The 17,554-nt window shown below is 45.8% G+C and overlaps 2 protein-coding genes across 2 annotated transcripts; both read left to right on the top strand.

The window, feature by feature from the left end:
* Window positions 1-1,772: 1,772 nt before the first annotated feature.
* On the top strand, window positions 1,773-8,412 carry ARL6IP1 (ADP ribosylation factor like GTPase 6 interacting protein 1). The gene is given in 7 exon segments (XM_032704050.1): window positions 1,773-1,881; window positions 3,517-3,650; window positions 5,271-5,390; window positions 6,270-6,387; window positions 7,028-7,116; window positions 7,357-7,423; window positions 7,425-8,412. Coding segments are annotated over 7 exon segments (594 nt in total). The 5' UTR covers window positions 1,773-1,866; the 3' UTR covers window positions 7,476-8,412.
* Window positions 8,413-9,078: 666 nt separating this feature from the next.
* On the top strand, window positions 9,079-13,484 carry RPS15A (ribosomal protein S15a). Its single transcript, XM_032704407.1, has 5 exons — window positions 9,079-9,192; window positions 10,243-10,380; window positions 10,564-10,643; window positions 12,060-12,145; window positions 13,348-13,484. The coding sequence occupies exons 2-5, from the start codon at window positions 10,248-10,250 to the stop codon at window positions 13,439-13,441; spliced, it is 393 nt and encodes a 130-aa protein (XP_032560298.1). The 5' UTR covers window positions 9,079-9,192; window positions 10,243-10,247; the 3' UTR covers window positions 13,442-13,484.
* Window positions 13,485-17,554: the final 4,070 nt, after the last annotated feature.

Here is a 17,554-nt window from a genome sequence, read left to right as displayed (position 1 = left end):
CACCCTCACAGTGAAAAATTTCTTTCTATATCTAACCTAAGTTTCCCCTCTTTCAGTTTGTACCCATTACTCTTGTCCTATCACTACAGTTCCAGCTTCCCTGTAGGCCCCCTTCAGATACTGGAAGGTTGCTTGAGGTCATGCTTCTATGTGACTCCTTATTCTTAAAAGACTAATAATATTACTGCTGGTATCACTTACTTATGAAATTAGTGTTTGTTTGAGGTTTGCTGTGGTAAAATTAGATTTTGAGAGGGACTCCATCATTTATAAGTGTAAATGATACACAATGTTACCTTTTCACAGCATGTGAAGGCATTTTAAAGTTGTTCATAAGGGAATCTGTTCTTTACGTACATTCTTGAGTGAGTGGGAAAAGCACTCTGTGAAAGATCAAACCATTCAGGACTGACATGTGTTTGCTTTTACAGTGTCCTCCTTGGCCCTTCTCTTTTTCTCTCCACCAAGCTGGTGCCAGAGCAGTTTTGGTGCCCGAGATGTTTTCTTTGCTCTCATTTTAGCCTTGCATTGCACCCTGGGCAACGTGATTAAGTTCATTAATGCACGGCCTAAAGCATTTAGAGCATTGAGTCAGAAACAGTATTTATATCCAGTGCCTTTCTCCTGTCTGCTCCTGTGCTTGCCACAGGTTGAGCTTTGATGTTACTGACAGCATTGGTGAGGCCACACCTCAAGTGCTGTGTCCAGTTCTGGGCCCCTCACTTCAAGAAAGACACTGAGGGGCTGGAGCATGTCCAGAGAAGGGCAACGGGCTGGGGAAGGGGTCTGGAGCACAAGTCCTGTGAGGAGCGGCTGAGGGAGCTGGGGGTGTTCAGCCTGGAGAGGAGGAAGCTCAGGGGGGACCTTATCGCTCTACAACCAGCTGACAGGAGGTGTAGCCAGGGCCAGTCCGGCTCTGCTCCCAGGCACCCAGTGACAGGGCAAAAGGACAGAGCCTCAAGCTGCACCAGGGGAGGTTTAGATTGACTTCAGGAAGAATTTCTTCACAGAAAAAATTAGATTGGAATGGGCTGCACAGGGAGGTGATAGAGTCACCGTCCCTGAAGTGTCCAAGGAAAAGACTGGACGTGGCACTGAGTGCCATGGTATGGTTGACGTGGTGGTGGTGGTCGGTCAAAGGTTAGACTCGGTGATCTTAGAGGATTTTTCCAACCTAACGGATTCTGTGATGTTTTTTTTTTTAATTATTGGGTTACCACCACTTTGAACCCTCCGTTAACGCTCCAGCCGGCCGCCCGGCCCGGCCCCGCCTCAGCCGCACTGCGACGCGGAGGGGGGCGGTCGCGCGCACGCCTCGCGCCGTTCGAATCGCTCCAGCCAACCGGCGGCCGTCGGGGCGCGGGGCTGGCCAATCAGGGAGCCGAGGGGCATACGGAGGCTATAAAAGGCGGCGGCGCGGCGCGACGCGGGAGGGCGTGGCCGGCGGGCGGCGGTGCGGGAGGTGCGCAAGATGGCGGAGGGCGGACAAACAACAGCGTTTACCAGCTGGTGAGGGCGGGCGGGCGCGGGGACAGGGCGCTGCCCCAGGGGGGCTGCAGAGGGGCTGGCGGGGTCCGGGCCCGCGCTGCCCTGCCTTGCCCGCGCGGTGTGAGGCGGTTCGGTGCGTGATCGGCGCGGGGCCCGGCGGGGCCGCGGGCGGGGCGGCTGCTCCGTGTACCGGCCTGGGGAGCGGCGTCCGGCGGTTGTGCCGGAGCCCGCACCAGCACCCGGCATTACCTGACCGATGGGGCTTGCCCAGAATGTCTGTGCGTGTGTCCGATTGTCTGCGGCCTCTGTGACTGTCAGCAGCCTCCCGCTGCGGGACCGAGCGCCGCAGCGGTGCCGGAGAGCGGCGGGAGCCCTGTGATGAGCTTAGCTAATGTGCGAAGGGGGGCTCGAATGCTTAAATACGGGGATTGCATATTTATTTCTGTAGGGGTAAGCGGTTGCGCTAGGAAATGGTAAAATCGCTGTAAAGTGAAGGAGGAGAGGCTGGAAGCGCTCGAGCCCTGCGATGTTTGCCCACAGGGCTGGGGACAGGGAGCAGCTTGCCAAGAGCGCAGGGCTGGGAGGGAGGTCGGGAGCCTGCAGAATGAGTGCACGGAACTGTATTCCCAAAAATACGTGCCTTGTTTCGGGAGGGATGCCCTTTCAGAGCAGGAGTTCTCAGTTCTGGAAGCTTTGTTGTTTGATTCACGAGAAACACTTCTGACCGGTGGCTCGGGGGTGAGGATGATGCTGGTAAAAGCTGTCTCAAGTCTTCCCTACCTGGCCCAGTAGGATAACAACTTACAGTAGTGTCCTCTAGGCTGATAGAGGCAGGCTGGTGTTAGTACACTGTTATATTCCAGTCTGCTTCCCATTAAATTTTGTCTTGGTTGTAATGTTAAATGCAGATAGCCAGAAGTAATAAACCAAAACAGTTTGTCATAAAACGTCTTCTGGAGAAACACAGCTTTTTTGTTCATCTCCATGTGACAAGGTTGTGTTTATGACAGGAAATAAGTATAACTGGAAGGTGTTCAGCAGCATGCCAGGTAGTTTCTACACTTTATATTTGTAGTTTTCAAGTAGTTTCCGGTGTATCACACAAGAAAACTGCTTTACCCTGATAGCTGCACTCAGCTGTTTGTGCTATTTGGTGGTGGAGTTAAATGTAACACATAGTTGAGAGTCAGACCTGCTCTGCTACCTGTGCACAGCAGACGTGCAGGTCTTGGTGACTTTTCAGCTTTTTCTACTTGGGCAGCATTAGGTTCTGTTCATGGTTACCTGAGTTTTGTAATCTCTAAGATGCCTGTCTCCCACTGAGGGGAGACTGTTAAGCTCTGTTAAATGTGGACACCTCAGGTGAACTGCTTAGCAGGCTGATACCAGTGCAGGAGATGTGTAGGGAGTAATGTAGGAATCATATTGGAGGTGGAGTTTAAAGGCTGTCTGATCACCAGGCAATCTGTGGGAAAGCTTTCTTTGCAGTCCAAATGTGATCAATTGGGTAACTCTTCTGTACTGTGGATTCTGAGTTTGTATCCATCTTCTGCATAATAAGAAATTGGTGTTGGACAGGAGCTAGAAAGCTTCATTTTAATGTGGTAGAGTTGTCTTTGAAAATACACTTATTTTAAATAGTTCTCACACTGCAGTGTTTCACATGTTGAAAAACTTGAGAGGTTTTAGCTAGACTTTAAAACTTGACTTTCTGCTAATCTGGGAGGAGGGAGTATGGTAAATGGGAGATTGGGGAAAACGCCTTGGCAAAATCTGGGAGGAGGTATTAATTGGTCTAATAAGATATTGCACTAGGATCTTTGTGGTAGGCTCTTGATTATTTAAAGTATCACTGCTACAATGTCGTATCTTAGTACAAACTCACAAGATTATTAGTAATTTAATTACTCAGAAAGGTTTGTGACTGGGATCTTCAATTATTGCACCGGGTTTTTTTTTAGTTGCTTCTGTGTGGGAATTAATTTGATATTCTGGTTAATAAAGGATTTTTCCCTCTTTTTTGTGTAGGCTTCTGAAACTGCTGCCTTGGAAGAGCAGTTGCAAGGATGGGGAGAAGTGATTTTGTTGACGGACAAAGTCCTTCGCTGGGAGCGAGCCTGGTTTCCCCTGGCACTGATGAGTGTTGTTTCCTTTGCTTTCCTGTAAGTACCTTCTGGAGGGAGCCTGCAACACCAGTGCACCCCCGTGGTGGGTAGCAAACCTATTAAGAAAATTAGGAAGATATCTTCAGAAATCCAGCAGGAAGGCTTTTACTCCAGGTTCTGCTTCTTAAAGTGTGTGAACTTTGTTAGAAAAACCGGCAGTATTGAAAACAGGAAGTAACACGAGTCACGTCCTGTTTGGTGGAGAGACAGAGCTTTCTGCAGAAGCTGTTTCCCAGCAGTGGTTGCTGGAGTTTTTACTGTGCTCAGCTGAATATTCTTCAGTGGTGTGTCCATGTTCTGCCCTCATCCTTTGTATCCTGCTTCTTAGTCAAATCTGATCTCCTTTTGCTTTTTTCCCCCAAACTAACAGCAGTATCATTATGGAAAACTTTTTTCCATAGGGCAAAATTTCCTATTCTGCATCTTTGCTGTGGTGTTTAGGATGAGTTCAGTTGGTTTTACATTCTCTGTCATCTCCTTGGAGAAAGGAGGAAAGGAAAGACTGCAGGTAACTTCCAGTCAACAGAGTGGGAGGATGTTACCTGTCTGGATTGGAGGTGCTGGAGGCACTTGTACGTGCCTTTGTGTAACATGGTAATAGTCAAGATGACCTGACCTGCCTTGTGCAGGCAGGTGTTACACCAGCTGGGCACTTTGCTAGTTGCATCTTTTCTTGCAGTAAGGAGAGAGGGGTTACAAAATTGAATATTGACCCAGGTGAGGCAGGATAATCACTCTTCTGGCTAATATAAATTTGTGGTCTTCAGGGGAGGTGAGGAGGATGGAAATCAAATGAAACTGAAAAGTGGATTTTGAAAGAAGTAATTGCATGAACTTTAGGATACTCTGCTATAAATTGTTGATTATAACGGGAAAGATCTTGAGTTGAATAATACTTTGAGGAAATGCAGAACTACTTCAGATTCTGAATTGGTACTTCATCAAAAATGAACTGGAACTTCAGCTCAGCATTGTGCAGATGTACAGAATGCATGACCGTGCCATGGACTGGGTCATTTCCAGTGTTCAGGAAGTTCTGTGAAGTGCAATTAAGTAGCACAGGGCACAGCTGGGTGTTAGCAGACACTTAGGAGATGAGCTGGTTTTTGTCCAGTCTCCTTTCTGCCATGTTTGAGTGATGGCACATTGAATATGGACAATGCAGCTCTGTCCAAGTGGAGATTTATGGCTCCTTGTCTGGAACAGGTTTGTCTGGCTCTCAGAGATGAGGCAGAGCAAATGACAACCTGCAGTAGATCTGAATTTGTGACTTATGAACCAGCAAAATTAGAGCTTTCACTCTACCTGGTTATTTCATGTGTTTACTCATCCTCATCCCTCAGTCAGTGTTAAGTTCACTTATGCTTGTGGCATTTCTTATCCAGTAGATTAAGAAAAAAATTATTTTTTCACCTTTATTTCTCTGTTTTAGTGTTGAAGTACTTGGACCTCTCTTTATTAGTAATATGAGCAAATTTGTATTTTTTTTTTTTTTTTGAGGTTGGGCAAGTGGATAAGTCTACTATTTGAAGTTCTGAGCCAGTCTGAAGAGGTGACCAAGTATGTCTACTATTTAGCAGTTTGAGGATGCAGAAATAATTTATCTTCTCTCTGCAGGATGATCTACTACTTGGACCCATCAGTTCTTTCAGGCGTCTCCTGTTTCGTTATGTTCCTCTGTTTGGCTGATTACCTTGTTCCTGCTCTTGCACCTCGAATCTTTGGCTCTAATAAATGGTGAGGAAAGCTCGAATTAAAACAGTTTCTTGAGTGTTAATACATTATGAACTTTATCAAAATGGATATCTGATTTGCAGACACCAAATTATAACTGTAGACTCGTAGTGAGAAATCAGCAATCTCCATTCCATATGAAGTGAGGACAGTAGTAAGATGTTCTTCATTCTTCTTTTTCTGGAAGATAATTACTACACAGACCTTTATTGTTCCTTTACTTCTGGAAAAATAAGATTTTTTTTCAAAGGAATAGGCACATTCTTTGCTCTCCATTAAGGATGCTAGTTAGTTCTGCTAAACTAGTTTTTAGTAATTAATGGATAATCATACTGAGAACTATAATTATTTAGAAGAGTACTGATTGTATAGAGGCAGTATTAAATATGATGAAGGAAGAGAATAGTGCAGTGAGTATGGATGTGATTGAACAGTCAGCTGGAGAAGGACCCAATTTAAACTAAATTTTGAGTGAAAGTAAATTTTAGTGTATCTGCTTTAAGATGACTGGTGGATAAAAGTTCTTGTGTAGTACTAACATAAAAGCCAAAGTAACAGACACTGATCTCAGGTGTGTGTTACTTGTGTGTATCACACTGGTATCAGGTTAAGATCAGTGGTCTTCTGATTTGAACGTGGTTGCTCTTTAGGAGTTTAGGAGAGTCAGCATAGAGGAAAATTACATGTACAATTGCATTACAGTGCTCAGTAAATAAGAGGTATAAAACTAAGCAAAGCAAATGCCAGGATAAGCACTGGATGTATTTTTACTGCTGGAAAAAGGCCATGGGGGATTTCTATAAATTTCAGATTAAATCTTGAATTCATATTTCTGGCTTTTTTTTTTTTTTTGGTTTGTTTTTTTTTTTTCTTTAATAAAAGGACTACGGAACAGCAGCAAAGATTTCATGAGATTTGCAGCAATTTGGTAAAATCTCGTCGCCGGATTGTTGGCTGGTGGAAACGCCTCTTTGCTCTGAAGGAAGAAAAGCCTAAAATGGTACTGAGTCCTAGGAGTTAATCTCTGTTGTCTTTAAGATTTGTTTTGGTTTAGCTTTGTCTAAAGTATTTATCAAGGCACGTGCCTGAACAAACTGCTATTTTGAACCAAGAAATGATAGTTCTGGCTGTGACATGACACTGGTCACACATTTGGGCAAGATACAGGACTTCAAAACTTGCAGTTCAGTGCATTTAGGAGCATATCCTTGATAATAAGATAAAGCCAGACTGGATTTCTCTGGATAGGTAAATTTTGGAAACAAGCTGTTTGCTGTGTACACAAGCAGTCCAAAATACTAGATCTTAGTAGTGTGTCAGCTGGTACATGAACTACTGAGCTACTGTCCCAAAAACAGCCTTGGGTGTGGTGTGAGGCTGAGATGGTGTCAGTGGGGATGGCAGGGATATCTGGGCAGAAAAGAACTGCAGTCCTGTAAAGCTGATGGTCTGAAAATAGATAAGAACATACAACTGCAGATGCTGTAATCTCAATTTTAACACCTGTGCATAGGTATTGCATGTGGAAGAGCTAGAAAACTTCCAGTTAGTTTTAAATGTTGACGTGTTGCCAAATACTGGAGGGAAGGGGGAGAATCCCCAACAGGGTCTGTGGTAACTCTTCCCTTTTCACTCTTTAGTACTTCATGACCATGCTCTTTACTCTTGCCGTGGTTGCCTGGATTGGACAGCAAGTTCACAATCTTTTCCTGACTTATCTTATCGGTAAGTGTGAACATGCAAAACACAAGGGGTCTTTTTGTTAGCTCTCTGAGAAGGGGTGAGACTGGTAGAAGTAATTTTTCATGATGTAAGTGTGGTGGGGTATCTTTGTTGTGGAGTTCTGTTTTTTCTCTTTTTAAGCAGTTAATGGGCTTAAGGGAAGCAAGGAATTGCAAAGTGACAGAAGTTTGTTAAGAGAGTGTTAAGGGAGTATTAATTCTTTTTTTTTTTTTCTTCCCCTCTATAGTAAGTTTCTTTTGCTGTTTCCTGGACTAAACCAGCATGGGATCATCACAAAGTATATTGGAATGGCAAAAAAGGGAGATAAACAAACTTCTCAAGCACAAGGAAAAGAAAAATGAATGAAGACTTTACTGCTGTTCACTCTAGTTAAAGGTTTCCTTGGGATCAGTTTTGAGAATTAACATATAATTAAGACAATAGAAGTTACATTGCTCACTGGCTTTTTTTTGTTTTTAATTGGCTCCCTGATGAAGTGAAAATGTCACTGCAGCAACTGCTGTGGGTTTATCTCTCTTGCTGTGCTGAGTAGGGTTCTGCAGCCTGCAGCTGATCCTGTCTGAGAGATCCTCTCCTTTGGTGTGTGGAACTTGTTAAGTGTCTTCATCAAATTAAGAGCCCTGTCAATAAACACCCCAACAGCAGAGCTGTAACGCCTGGTAGTAGTTCTGTAGCTGTGTTAGTTCACTGATCATTAGTTGTGGCTGCAGCAGGTATGAAAGGCAGTTCTGAAGGCCTTGGAGGCTTGTTACTACTGATCCTTGTGGCAGGAGAACAATTAGCTGAATGAGAAGGGCCATAGCTGAGGGTGCACACCCAAAATGGGGGCAGAAGGTATTTCCATTGTCTCACTGAATCTGTTTGTATACCAGATTATCTGTTGAGTAGGGGTCTGGAATACATAAAGCTGTAGTTCATTTATTTAGCTGTAGTGTAAACTCATTGCACTGAGATGTAGAAAATGAGTGAAGGTGTGTGTTACCTGAACAGCTGATTGTTCTGGAAACTGCTGTTGTCATGGAGCCATGTAGCACGTTTGGTTTTATGAATGTTGTTGTCTGTATACAAAATCACTCTGAATATGCTGGGTTTGTCTCTGTAAATAAGCCTGAATTGTTTGTGCTTTTCTATGACCTTTCCCTCCTTTTTTAAAACTGAACTTTTTTTCTTTAAAAAGCTAAAACCTGTGTTAATGTGTGAAAAGTTTACTGTTTGAAAATGAACTCTCTTCAGTGTCTATTGTAACTGTTGAATAGGTAAATACAGACTAAAGAGAAACTTGTTTAAGACTTGCTCTTTGTGAATGGACAGAAAACGGTATAAATGCATTTTTCAGTAAAGAAGAGAAGCTGGGAATGGTTTAGAAAGTGTTCTACTGGCACAGCCTGTGGTGGGGAGAGATCTGGATGTGAAGGGGAATGGTTTAGAAGTGCTCTGGTTAATTGGTCTGGCTTGTCACCGGATCCTGAGAGATCCTGGACGTGGGGGGAATGGTTTAGGAAGTGATGCACTTAACTGGCACAGTCCGTTGCTGGAAAAGATGTGAAAAGCCAAGCGGTGACACTGCCCCTTGTCCCGGGGCTGTTCCCAGGAGCTCTGGTGCCTCCCCTCCGCCCCTGCACTGACACGGCTGAGGTGCTGCACATCTGCCACAGCACCGAGCGCCGGCTTCCCCTTGGACGTTCAAACAGTAGAAACACAGCCCATCCTCCTGGTGTGGCTTTGCTCTCCGCAGCCCCTCGGTTTGCCCGTGCGAGCCCTCACGGTGTCCCTGGGGAGGACACTTGGGGCACACGGAGGGCTTTTCTGGCGCTCGGCGCTGCCCGCCCTGCGCTCTGCCCGTACGCGCGCGGTGTTTTGTCCCTCGCGCCCCGGCGTACCCGCCCGTTCGAAGCGTCCCCGTTGCCATGGGAACGTCGCTCCGGAAGCGCGGCGCGCGCCTCCAGCCAATGGGGGTGAGCGAGGCCCGGCGCGCCGAGTCTCGCGATATCTCGTGGCGGCCGGCGGCGCTCCCATGGTCCCGCGCGGCCGCGGCCCTTCCTTTTCCGCCATCGCGCCGCCGGTGAGTGGGACTGGGCCGGGCCCCGCCGCATCCGCCCGCCCGCGCCGCCATCCGCGCCCCGCGCCCGCCCCGCCCGCGCCGCCGCGCACACCGCCCCCCACCCGACCCGCACAGCCCGCTTGGGGCCGCCCGCGCCGCCCCCCGGCGCCGCGCGGAGCCCGCCGAGTGCCGGGCGGGCGGCGGCGCGTCCCGCCCGTGGCCGCACAGCGATGGGCGGCGGGAACCGCGGCGGCGGCCTGGCCGGAGCTTTAGGGAGCGGGGCTGCGCTGGGCAGGGTGCGGGCGAGCCGCACCGCTGAGCCGGGGCACTTGGGGCGTGCGGAGGAGGAGGGAGCGGAGCTGGGGGCGGGCAGGGCCCCGCACTGGGGGCAGCCCCGGCGCGGGGAGTCGCGGGCAGGAATTGGGCAGGGCTGGTCCTCTGATTTCCCCTAGAAAGTGGTGAAAGCTTTCGTGTGCCGCAGGACCTGCCTCGGTGACCCTGATCGGCAGCACCCGGGCTCTGTCAGGGACGGGGTGGCCGTGCCGAGTCATCCCCACCCTCCCAGGGTGCTCCCGGGCTCTTGCCACTATCACTGGAGCTGATGCTGGGTTTCCTTCCCGCAGCTCTGTGTTGTCTGTGGATTCTGCAGGGGTTTTGCAGCTCAGTGACCCGAGCACCATCTGTTGATTTAACACCACGTAGGACCTAGTTATTGTACAGGGCTGATACTGCATAACTGAGTTTTAAAGCCAAACTGATGTGCCTGGGGAAGGTGTCACTCTGCTGACATGGTGGGTTTGAAACCTTCCTGTGTGTGCTTTGATACAAAGTTTAAGTGAGTGTCAGATATCCTGACTTGTCCTGGAACTCTTGTCATGGATCACTCTTCTTGATCACCCCTGAGTACGTGACTTGATTCGCTTGTTTACCCTGAGAGTGCTTTTTAGGGTTTAATGTGACTTTCTGCCAGTCTTGGACCTTTTAGGCCTGAAATTAGCGTTAAAAAGCAGCGCTGCTCAGGGTTTCTGTGCTGAGGAGCTGGTACACATAACTCATAACCCCTCCCTGCAGGCACCATGGTGCGCATGAACGTCCTGGCAGATGCTCTCAAGAGCATCAACAACGCAGAGAAACGTGGGAAGCGCCAGGTCCTCATCCGGCCGTGCTCCAAGGTGATCGTCCGCTTCCTCACCGTGATGATGAAGCACGGTGAGTCCTGGCCCTGCTCACCCCTGGGGGCTGGGGGTGCTCTTGAGTAAAACTAAATCAAGTGTTATGTGAGATAGTAAATGAGCTGTGTTGTTGTAGCTAAATGTTATACATATATTTAAGTATATAGAGAGAGAGTAGCTAAGTGTTGCATGTTTGATTGTTTGCTCGTCTCTCCTGCAGGTTACATCGGTGAATTTGAGATAATTGATGACCACAGAGCTGGGAAGATTGTTGTCAACCTCACAGGCAGACTCAACAAGGTAGGGTTTGTCTTCCCGATTTCAGTTTTCTAGGAATGTGTTTAAATGACACTTTTGTTATTATTTTGACTTTATCTGCTTGGTTTCTGAAAGAATTGCTTGTAAAGAAGGTGGTATTTGTTGAATCCATGTAAATGAGAGCAGTATGGATATTACCAGTTAACAGGCTGGTTAATTTGTTGAGATTCATAATAGTATGGGTCATTAATTGCATTTCTTTTGAATTCTGAATGTGCAAGACACGTTTTCAGGGAAGTCTGCTTGCAAGTGCTGTGTATTTTCTTTTTCTTCAGAGGCTTTGTGGCTACCTAGTGGTTCCTCAGTTTCTTTGATGTTTAAACTATCTGGAAGACTTGTCTTAAGCGATAGGAGCGAAGTTGTTTTCCAGTTGATGTTTGATGCCTATAGATGTGGAGAAGACAAACCTTTCTCCTGCTGCCAGGGGGCTTTTCTTGAGTTGATGGAAAGTTGAATGTTACGTTATTGGTGCTTGTTAAGTTCCTGGGGCATTTGAGTCAGTCATGTGTGTTTTGAAAGTTTTTTAACTGCTTTTGTCTCAAAATACTGAGCTGTCTGGTTCTGTGGTGACTTGCTGTGCATCCTTGTTCCAGTTACGCTCTTCAAGTGAGAGGTGCTCTTCAGTAAAGAACTAAAAAAATTGTTTGGTCAAAACATGTTGGGGGTATCTCCATGATGAATACATATTGCAGCTGAAAATTGCTTGAGTGTACAAGGCAGAGAATTCTGACACTCCCAAATGACCAGTGTTATTTGTCTGTAATGATGTTTGAGTGTAGTGTTCCTATAACTCTTTCGGGGTGCAGCTGGATGTAAAGCATCTCTCAATCATTGCAGTAAGGGAACAGTTGTTTGGTTTAGAAGAGTGTGCACAGTGCAGGAAGGTGTGCTTCTGGTTTGGTCTTGGATAGTTATTGATGTATTTGGAGCCAGTGAGGTAACTGGAGGTGTTAGTGGTGGTCATGGTCAGTAATATGATTAACCTGAAAACTTCAGTAATTTCTGTGCACTTTCATTTCTTCCTGATTAAAATCTACATGTATTTTTTGCTAACGGTGTACGATGGTTAGAGGTAATCTATGGTTAGAGTAATCACAGGATTTTTGCTGCTATTACAGTGTGCTTTTCTGTCTCCCAGGTCTGGGCACTACTTGGTTAGTGTAGCTTCAGCAGCATTGCAGGTTTGTCTGTTGAGGAGGAGGGTATGAGGCTGAGGAAATAACTGCTGGGTAGTTACTGTGTGAGGGTCTCAGGTGGGAGGAATTGCTGCTCATACTGCGGGTAAAGGAGTGTGTGTAACTGCAGTTGTTAAACTCCTTCAGCCACTGAATTGGGATGACAAATGTGCAAATCCAGTCTATAAAGTTCTTCAGTTTGTAATGGAATTCTCTTTTACAGTGTGGTGTAATCAGTCCCAGATTTGATGTTCAGCTGAAGGATTTGGAAAAGTGGCAGAACAACCTGCTGCCTTCACGTCAGTTTGGGTAAGTGTGAGGAAGAATTAAATGCTTGTGTGTGAAAATGTGGGGGTTTGTTACACGTGCAAACTGCCCGAGTTAGCCTCACCTGACACCTTTCCTCTGATCAGTCTGGAGGGAAATACCAGTCTAAAAATCCATCTTCCTTATAAATGCTCTTTTTAACCAGTTTTAAAGGGGCACTGCTAAGCAAGGACCTGTTTCTGTTTGACTTTGGTAAATCCTCATTTCACCATTTCTACAGTTTACCAGAAAACAGGACTTTTCTCATACTTCTTTTAGTTTTATTAATGGCCATTTGTAAATGGGGAGGAGTCATGTAAGTTCCCAGGTCAATGGAAGTAGGTTATATTACTGAAATTCAAATGTCCTGATTTTGTGTGAACTGATCAGATATTAAGTGATGAAAGACTCATAGCCTCTGTTTAACAAACGTGCACAACACAAAAAATCTTACAATTGTGCAGTATTTCCCAAAATAAACTGAGTCAAGAGCAGTAAATGCCAGTGCACCAGGATGGCAGAGCTAGAAGAGTCTCCAGGGCCTCAGCCAGTCTGGAAGGATTAACAGTTCCATGTAATTTCTGTTCTTAAAGCTCCAGCAGTAACTCCTTCAGCTGTCCCTGAATACCTCCTATGTGTGTTGTCATTGGGATTTTTAAGAGTATTTGTAGAGTGGTGAGACAAGATGTTCTCAGACACACAGCTGTGTGGGTGAGGGGTGCTGGCAGTCCAGGTGCTGGCACAGCTCAGTGACAGTGGCTGCTGCAGTTGTCAGTCAGATGCAGAGCCTCACCTGCCTCAGGCAGTGTTGGGCACCGAGGCAGAGCCCAAAGCTATGGAGCTGCCTGGCACCAAGGCAGCTCTGCCTGTGCTGGATAACAGCACCCCTGGAAGATGGAAGAGTGGACTTTGTCTAGAAACCTTTGAGGTGCTGCTGCTGCAGCAGCTGAATGGGCACTGCCCAGTGGAATGCACAAGGAGACAGGCAAATATTTGGGGAACAGAAGGCTGTGGATGTCCTGTGTGTGCTGCAGGGCTGTGAGAGGAGCTGCCTTGTCACTGTCTGGTAACTTGATCTCTCTGTGTTAGGCCCTTTCTTACAGGCACAGGTCTTGCTGTTGTAACAGAGAGATGCAGTTGGTGCTGTCAGCTCTGCACCAGCCTGGAACACAGTGATAGACTGAACATTTGTTCTCTCTTGGCAGGTACATTGTACTGACAACCTCAGCTGGCATCATGGACCATGAGGAGGCGAGGCGAAAACACACAGGAGGCAAAATCCTGGGGTTCTTTTTCTAAAACTTGTAAAAAAAGAGGATACTAATAAATTGTTCAAATGGACTCTGGTGTTTCCAATAGGTATTTTAATGTTTTTGAACACTGTCTGTGACAGTGCTTGTAACAGACAGCTCTTCCAAAGTGCTCAAGTTCCAGCTTCACTTCAAATGGTGTTTGGGTTCCACACCATCCCCGGTCACAATTTTATTTCTGTTAATTATATAACATACTTTAAATACTTCCCACTGGACTGACAGTTTGGGATGACTGCACAGGAGAGCCTCAGCAGTGGAGCTGTGATGCTGAACTAATGCTAAAACCCAGCTGTCCTGCATGGGGTCACCTCACAGGTGTTCAGTACATGTGTGACTCTAGGCTTTCACCTCTTGACCTAATAATAGAAGATGCCTTGCCAGAAAGTATTTCCTGTTTATTGTTAAAAAACTTAACAGTGTGTGGAATTGTGGAATAATTAAGATGGTCAAGGTTTGATTTTGGATCACAAACTTGTCCCACATCATATGCTGTAAGGAGTAACTGAGGTAGAGAGGTAAATAATTTTTTTTTTCCTTCAAATTTTTACTTTGAAAGTCTTTTGAAACACACAGAATTTTGGGTAGGGTTGTTGCTGTGCAACTGCTTTACATGTTGCCACAAAGATATAACTGTATGGGATTTCTTAAAATTTTTAGAGCAAGGAAATAAGGCTGAACCTATGGATAGTGAATATTGAGTATTGAATGAGTTGGTGTTTGTTTCAGGCATCTGATGCATGACAGCACATTGTACTTGATACAGAGAAATCAAATTATTTCAAGGCAGTACAGGGAGCAGGTGACAACTTCAGTTGTTAGAGGATGGACAGCAAGCTGGGCTGATTGCATTGTCCTCTGACAGCTGCTGGAAATCCCTTGCCTTATTTTGCTTTGTTTGGAGTCTTATCAGGAAGGAGCCTATTGAACTGTAGCAAGCCTGTTCCAACACAGTAAAACAGCTGTTCAGTTTGTGGTTCTGATACAAACACCTTTGGAAAAAGTTTTTTGGCTTGGTGATACATCCCAATGATTGGTATTTTGCCTGAGCTGGAAGTGTGCCTTGAAGGTGATACTTCATCACAAAGCTTTGGGATGGAAGGGACTGTCTTCAGGCACAAATTCTGAACTCTATAACTAACCTGTCTCAGTTTTGTCTGTCACTTTTTATGGAGAAAAGGTCAAGCTGCTCAGCAAACAGGTCTTAACTCTGGACAGACAGCACAGTCTCACCTGATGTGGCTTTTCTCAGGAACATGAAATACCAACAGGGCTCTGGAAGTGCTTGTGGGAAGTGGAGTGTGCACCAGCATACTGACTTGAGCTTGGCTGAGAAGAGCAGGGGAATAATAAAAAAGGCTGGTTTACCTGCTTTGTCTCAGTCATGTGATGGTTAATGTCACAAAGTATAGATTGGAGATGGCATCAAAACATTCAGTGGATCAGTGTGGTTCTGTTTGACTGGAAACAAATCTGCTTAGCTGAAAATAAAGATCTGTACACTGAATTAGAGTAGTTACAAAGTGAAAAGAATCTGTTCTAACCCCTTTTTTGTTGTTGAATCAAGATATTTTGTTACAGGTGTTTTTTTCATATCCATAATGGAGATCATCCTGCAGTACCAGGCGCTGACACGCCCGAGATTTGGAACTTTTTGCTCAGAGTAATCCTGAAGATTGTATCAAGATTCCAGCATTCCTTTTTATAAAATCTTGACTTTCATCAAGTCTAGAATAGAACACGTTCCTGATAGCTGATGCAGGAAGGTCAGTGACACTTTAGGGCTTCCTTTAGATGAATTTACTCCACAAGTTCCCTGCTAGTTTGTGTTTTAAACCAGTTTTATGCAGGATATACGCATAAGTTTTTCTGACCCAGCTTAGCTGTGTATGTCCTTTACTACCACAGAGACTCCTGAGGTAACAGAATTTCTGATGTTCTCAGCTGACAGAGAAGTTGGGAATGGACTGTAAATGTATTTCACAAGCCAGGCCAACAAAACTGATAGAATTACTAAATGGAAATTAGAGCTCTGATGTAACAAGGATGACTTGGAGGGAAAGATGCAGCAGCAGATACTCCTTTTCCACCATATATCTACGAGTGTAACTGCACATGGACTCACCACATGTGGAAGCTGATGCGGCTGATCCGAGCTCACGAGATGATCTCTGAGCTTGCACCTCAGTTGTGAGAGCTTTACTCCTCAGCTGCTGGCTGAGATTCAAGGACTTAGGAAGGTGGGCTCGGGAGCTGACACATGGGATTATGACACGCCGTGCAACACGACAGCTTTAAATGGGTTTGCAGAAATTCTTGCTCTTGGACATGGTAAAATCTGAAAATGGTATTTTTTTTAAACCTCAGGGGTGTTTTGTGAGCTGAGGGCTTATGTATGCCTTGGGCAAGCAGTTAGTGGGTAAAAGCATTTTGGTAAGAAAAGGGTTAATGGGTTGAAAGGGAAAGTGGCACAAAGCTGAAAGTGCAGCATGGGTTGCAACAGGCAATCAAGGCCAAGTGTTAGAGAAGGTGTTTGGTACCTGTGGGGCAGAGGGAACATCAGTGATGAGTCCCCTGTGGGACAGGGACAGCTGACCCTCATGTGGGGACAACTGGGAAGGTGGGGGACTGAGGAAACCCCTGAGTCACCAAGCTTTGCTCCTGGTGCTGTCCTGGATACCCTGTGGTCCATCACTGAGTCTGGAGGTGATGGTGTCACCTCCATACCCTGCACACCAAAGCTGAGCAGCCCCTCATTACCGTGTGGAGAGCAGGTGGTGGTGCCACACTGCCTGCAGTCCCTTATGACCTGCTTCCAAGCAGGTGTGAGCATCAGCACCCAGTCACAGGTAGTAGAATGGGATCAGAACTTAATTTGAATTGTGAGAATTAGTAAATTGGAAGTAGTTGGGAGAGGCTGGTGACCCTCTTGCGAGTACAGCCCCATCTCACTTCTGCAGTCAGATGTGTGATCAGTATTACGGGAGGTCAGTTGCAATTGTTCCTTATGCCATAGGAGCAAGATAAAGCATGTTCAAATCGCCTGCCATGCATCCAGAGAAATACCTATTTATTGCTGCAATGGGAAGGCGTCAGCAGATGGCAGCATCCAACCTGGAATCGCTGGAGACTTGAGCGTAATCAGTGTGAGAGGAGTTGGAGAGGGGTTTGGTTTGTTTTCCTGCTCCTGCAGAATGAATATCCTGACTTCTGTGCTCCGGTCTTTGATGCACTTGAGCCTGATTTAAGGTAACATGAGAGGTGAGAATAACTATCTTCAAAATACAGCAACAGGGTAAGAAGCCTGGTGTGTGACAGTGGCTTCACCAGAAATGCACCTTTTCTCCCTCATCCCATGCTATTTAGATAATTTGGATTTAAGATGAGTATATATTGTTCAGTGCCTTACTGCCAGTTAATGTAAATATCCATCTCTCAGTAAATACTCAGATGGATTTAACCACAATTCAGTCCAGAGAACTATCCTAGTGGAGTCTAGGAGTTTCAGAAGCTGGTGGCATTCTTGCTCATGCCTCTGATGCCTTCTCTGCTCAAGTGCTGCCATTTTATTCATGCAGTTCATGGGCTGTAATTGTCCTGATCCAGTCTTGTGATGGAGTTGAGAATAGTGATGCTGTTGATACATTTGTGTTAGTGGGTGGCCATGGGACTTTGTTCTGGGATTAAAAGGGCACGATTCAAGTTCCAAGTCTAGTTTAGTTACAGTTTATTGAGGGTTTTATCTGCTGGTGCTGCACTTAATCATTGTGTATGCATGTCTGTTTTTGACAGGGTGCCTTAGCAGGCTATGTGACCCACTCCAAACTTTCTAACTGCCAAGGAGGTGCTTTTTTCACATTTTGGTGCTAGTGTTGTGTGAGGGCCATGGAAATGGAGAACATTCCTGCTTACTCTATAATCCATTGCTATTATAAATTTATTATTTACAACCAGGAGTTGATTTGTTTCATATTTCATTCATTTGATTTATTGTTCCCACTCTCTAAACACACCATACTACCTGTTCTACAGAAACCTGTTTTTCCAAAAGCTTGCAATTCCCTGCCTGTCAGCTCTAGATGTCTCTCTTGCGCTAATACAA

Source organism: Chiroxiphia lanceolata, chromosome 16 (genome assembly GCF_009829145.1).
Source record: "Chiroxiphia lanceolata isolate bChiLan1 chromosome 16, bChiLan1.pri, whole genome shotgun sequence".
In the NCBI taxonomy this organism is placed as follows: Eukaryota; Metazoa; Chordata; class Aves; order Passeriformes; family Pipridae; genus Chiroxiphia; species Chiroxiphia lanceolata.
Note: the sequence above shows the minus strand (reverse complement) of the source record. Positions and strands in the feature narration are given on the sequence as shown.

Excerpts from the sequence above, each read along its gene's own strand:
- RPS15A (XM_032704407.1), top strand. The coding sequence starts at position 10,248 with ATGGTGCGCATGAACGTCCTGGCAGATGCTCTCAAGAGCATCAACAAC. Across the intron at positions 10,644-12,059 it reads TCACAGGCAGACTCAACAAG|TGTGGTGTAATCAGTCCCAG; the intron begins GTAGGGTTTGTC and ends TCTCTTTTACAG. Across the intron at positions 12,146-13,347 it reads CTGCCTTCACGTCAGTTTGG|GTACATTGTACTGACAACCT; the intron begins GTAAGTGTGAGG and ends CTCTCTTGGCAG.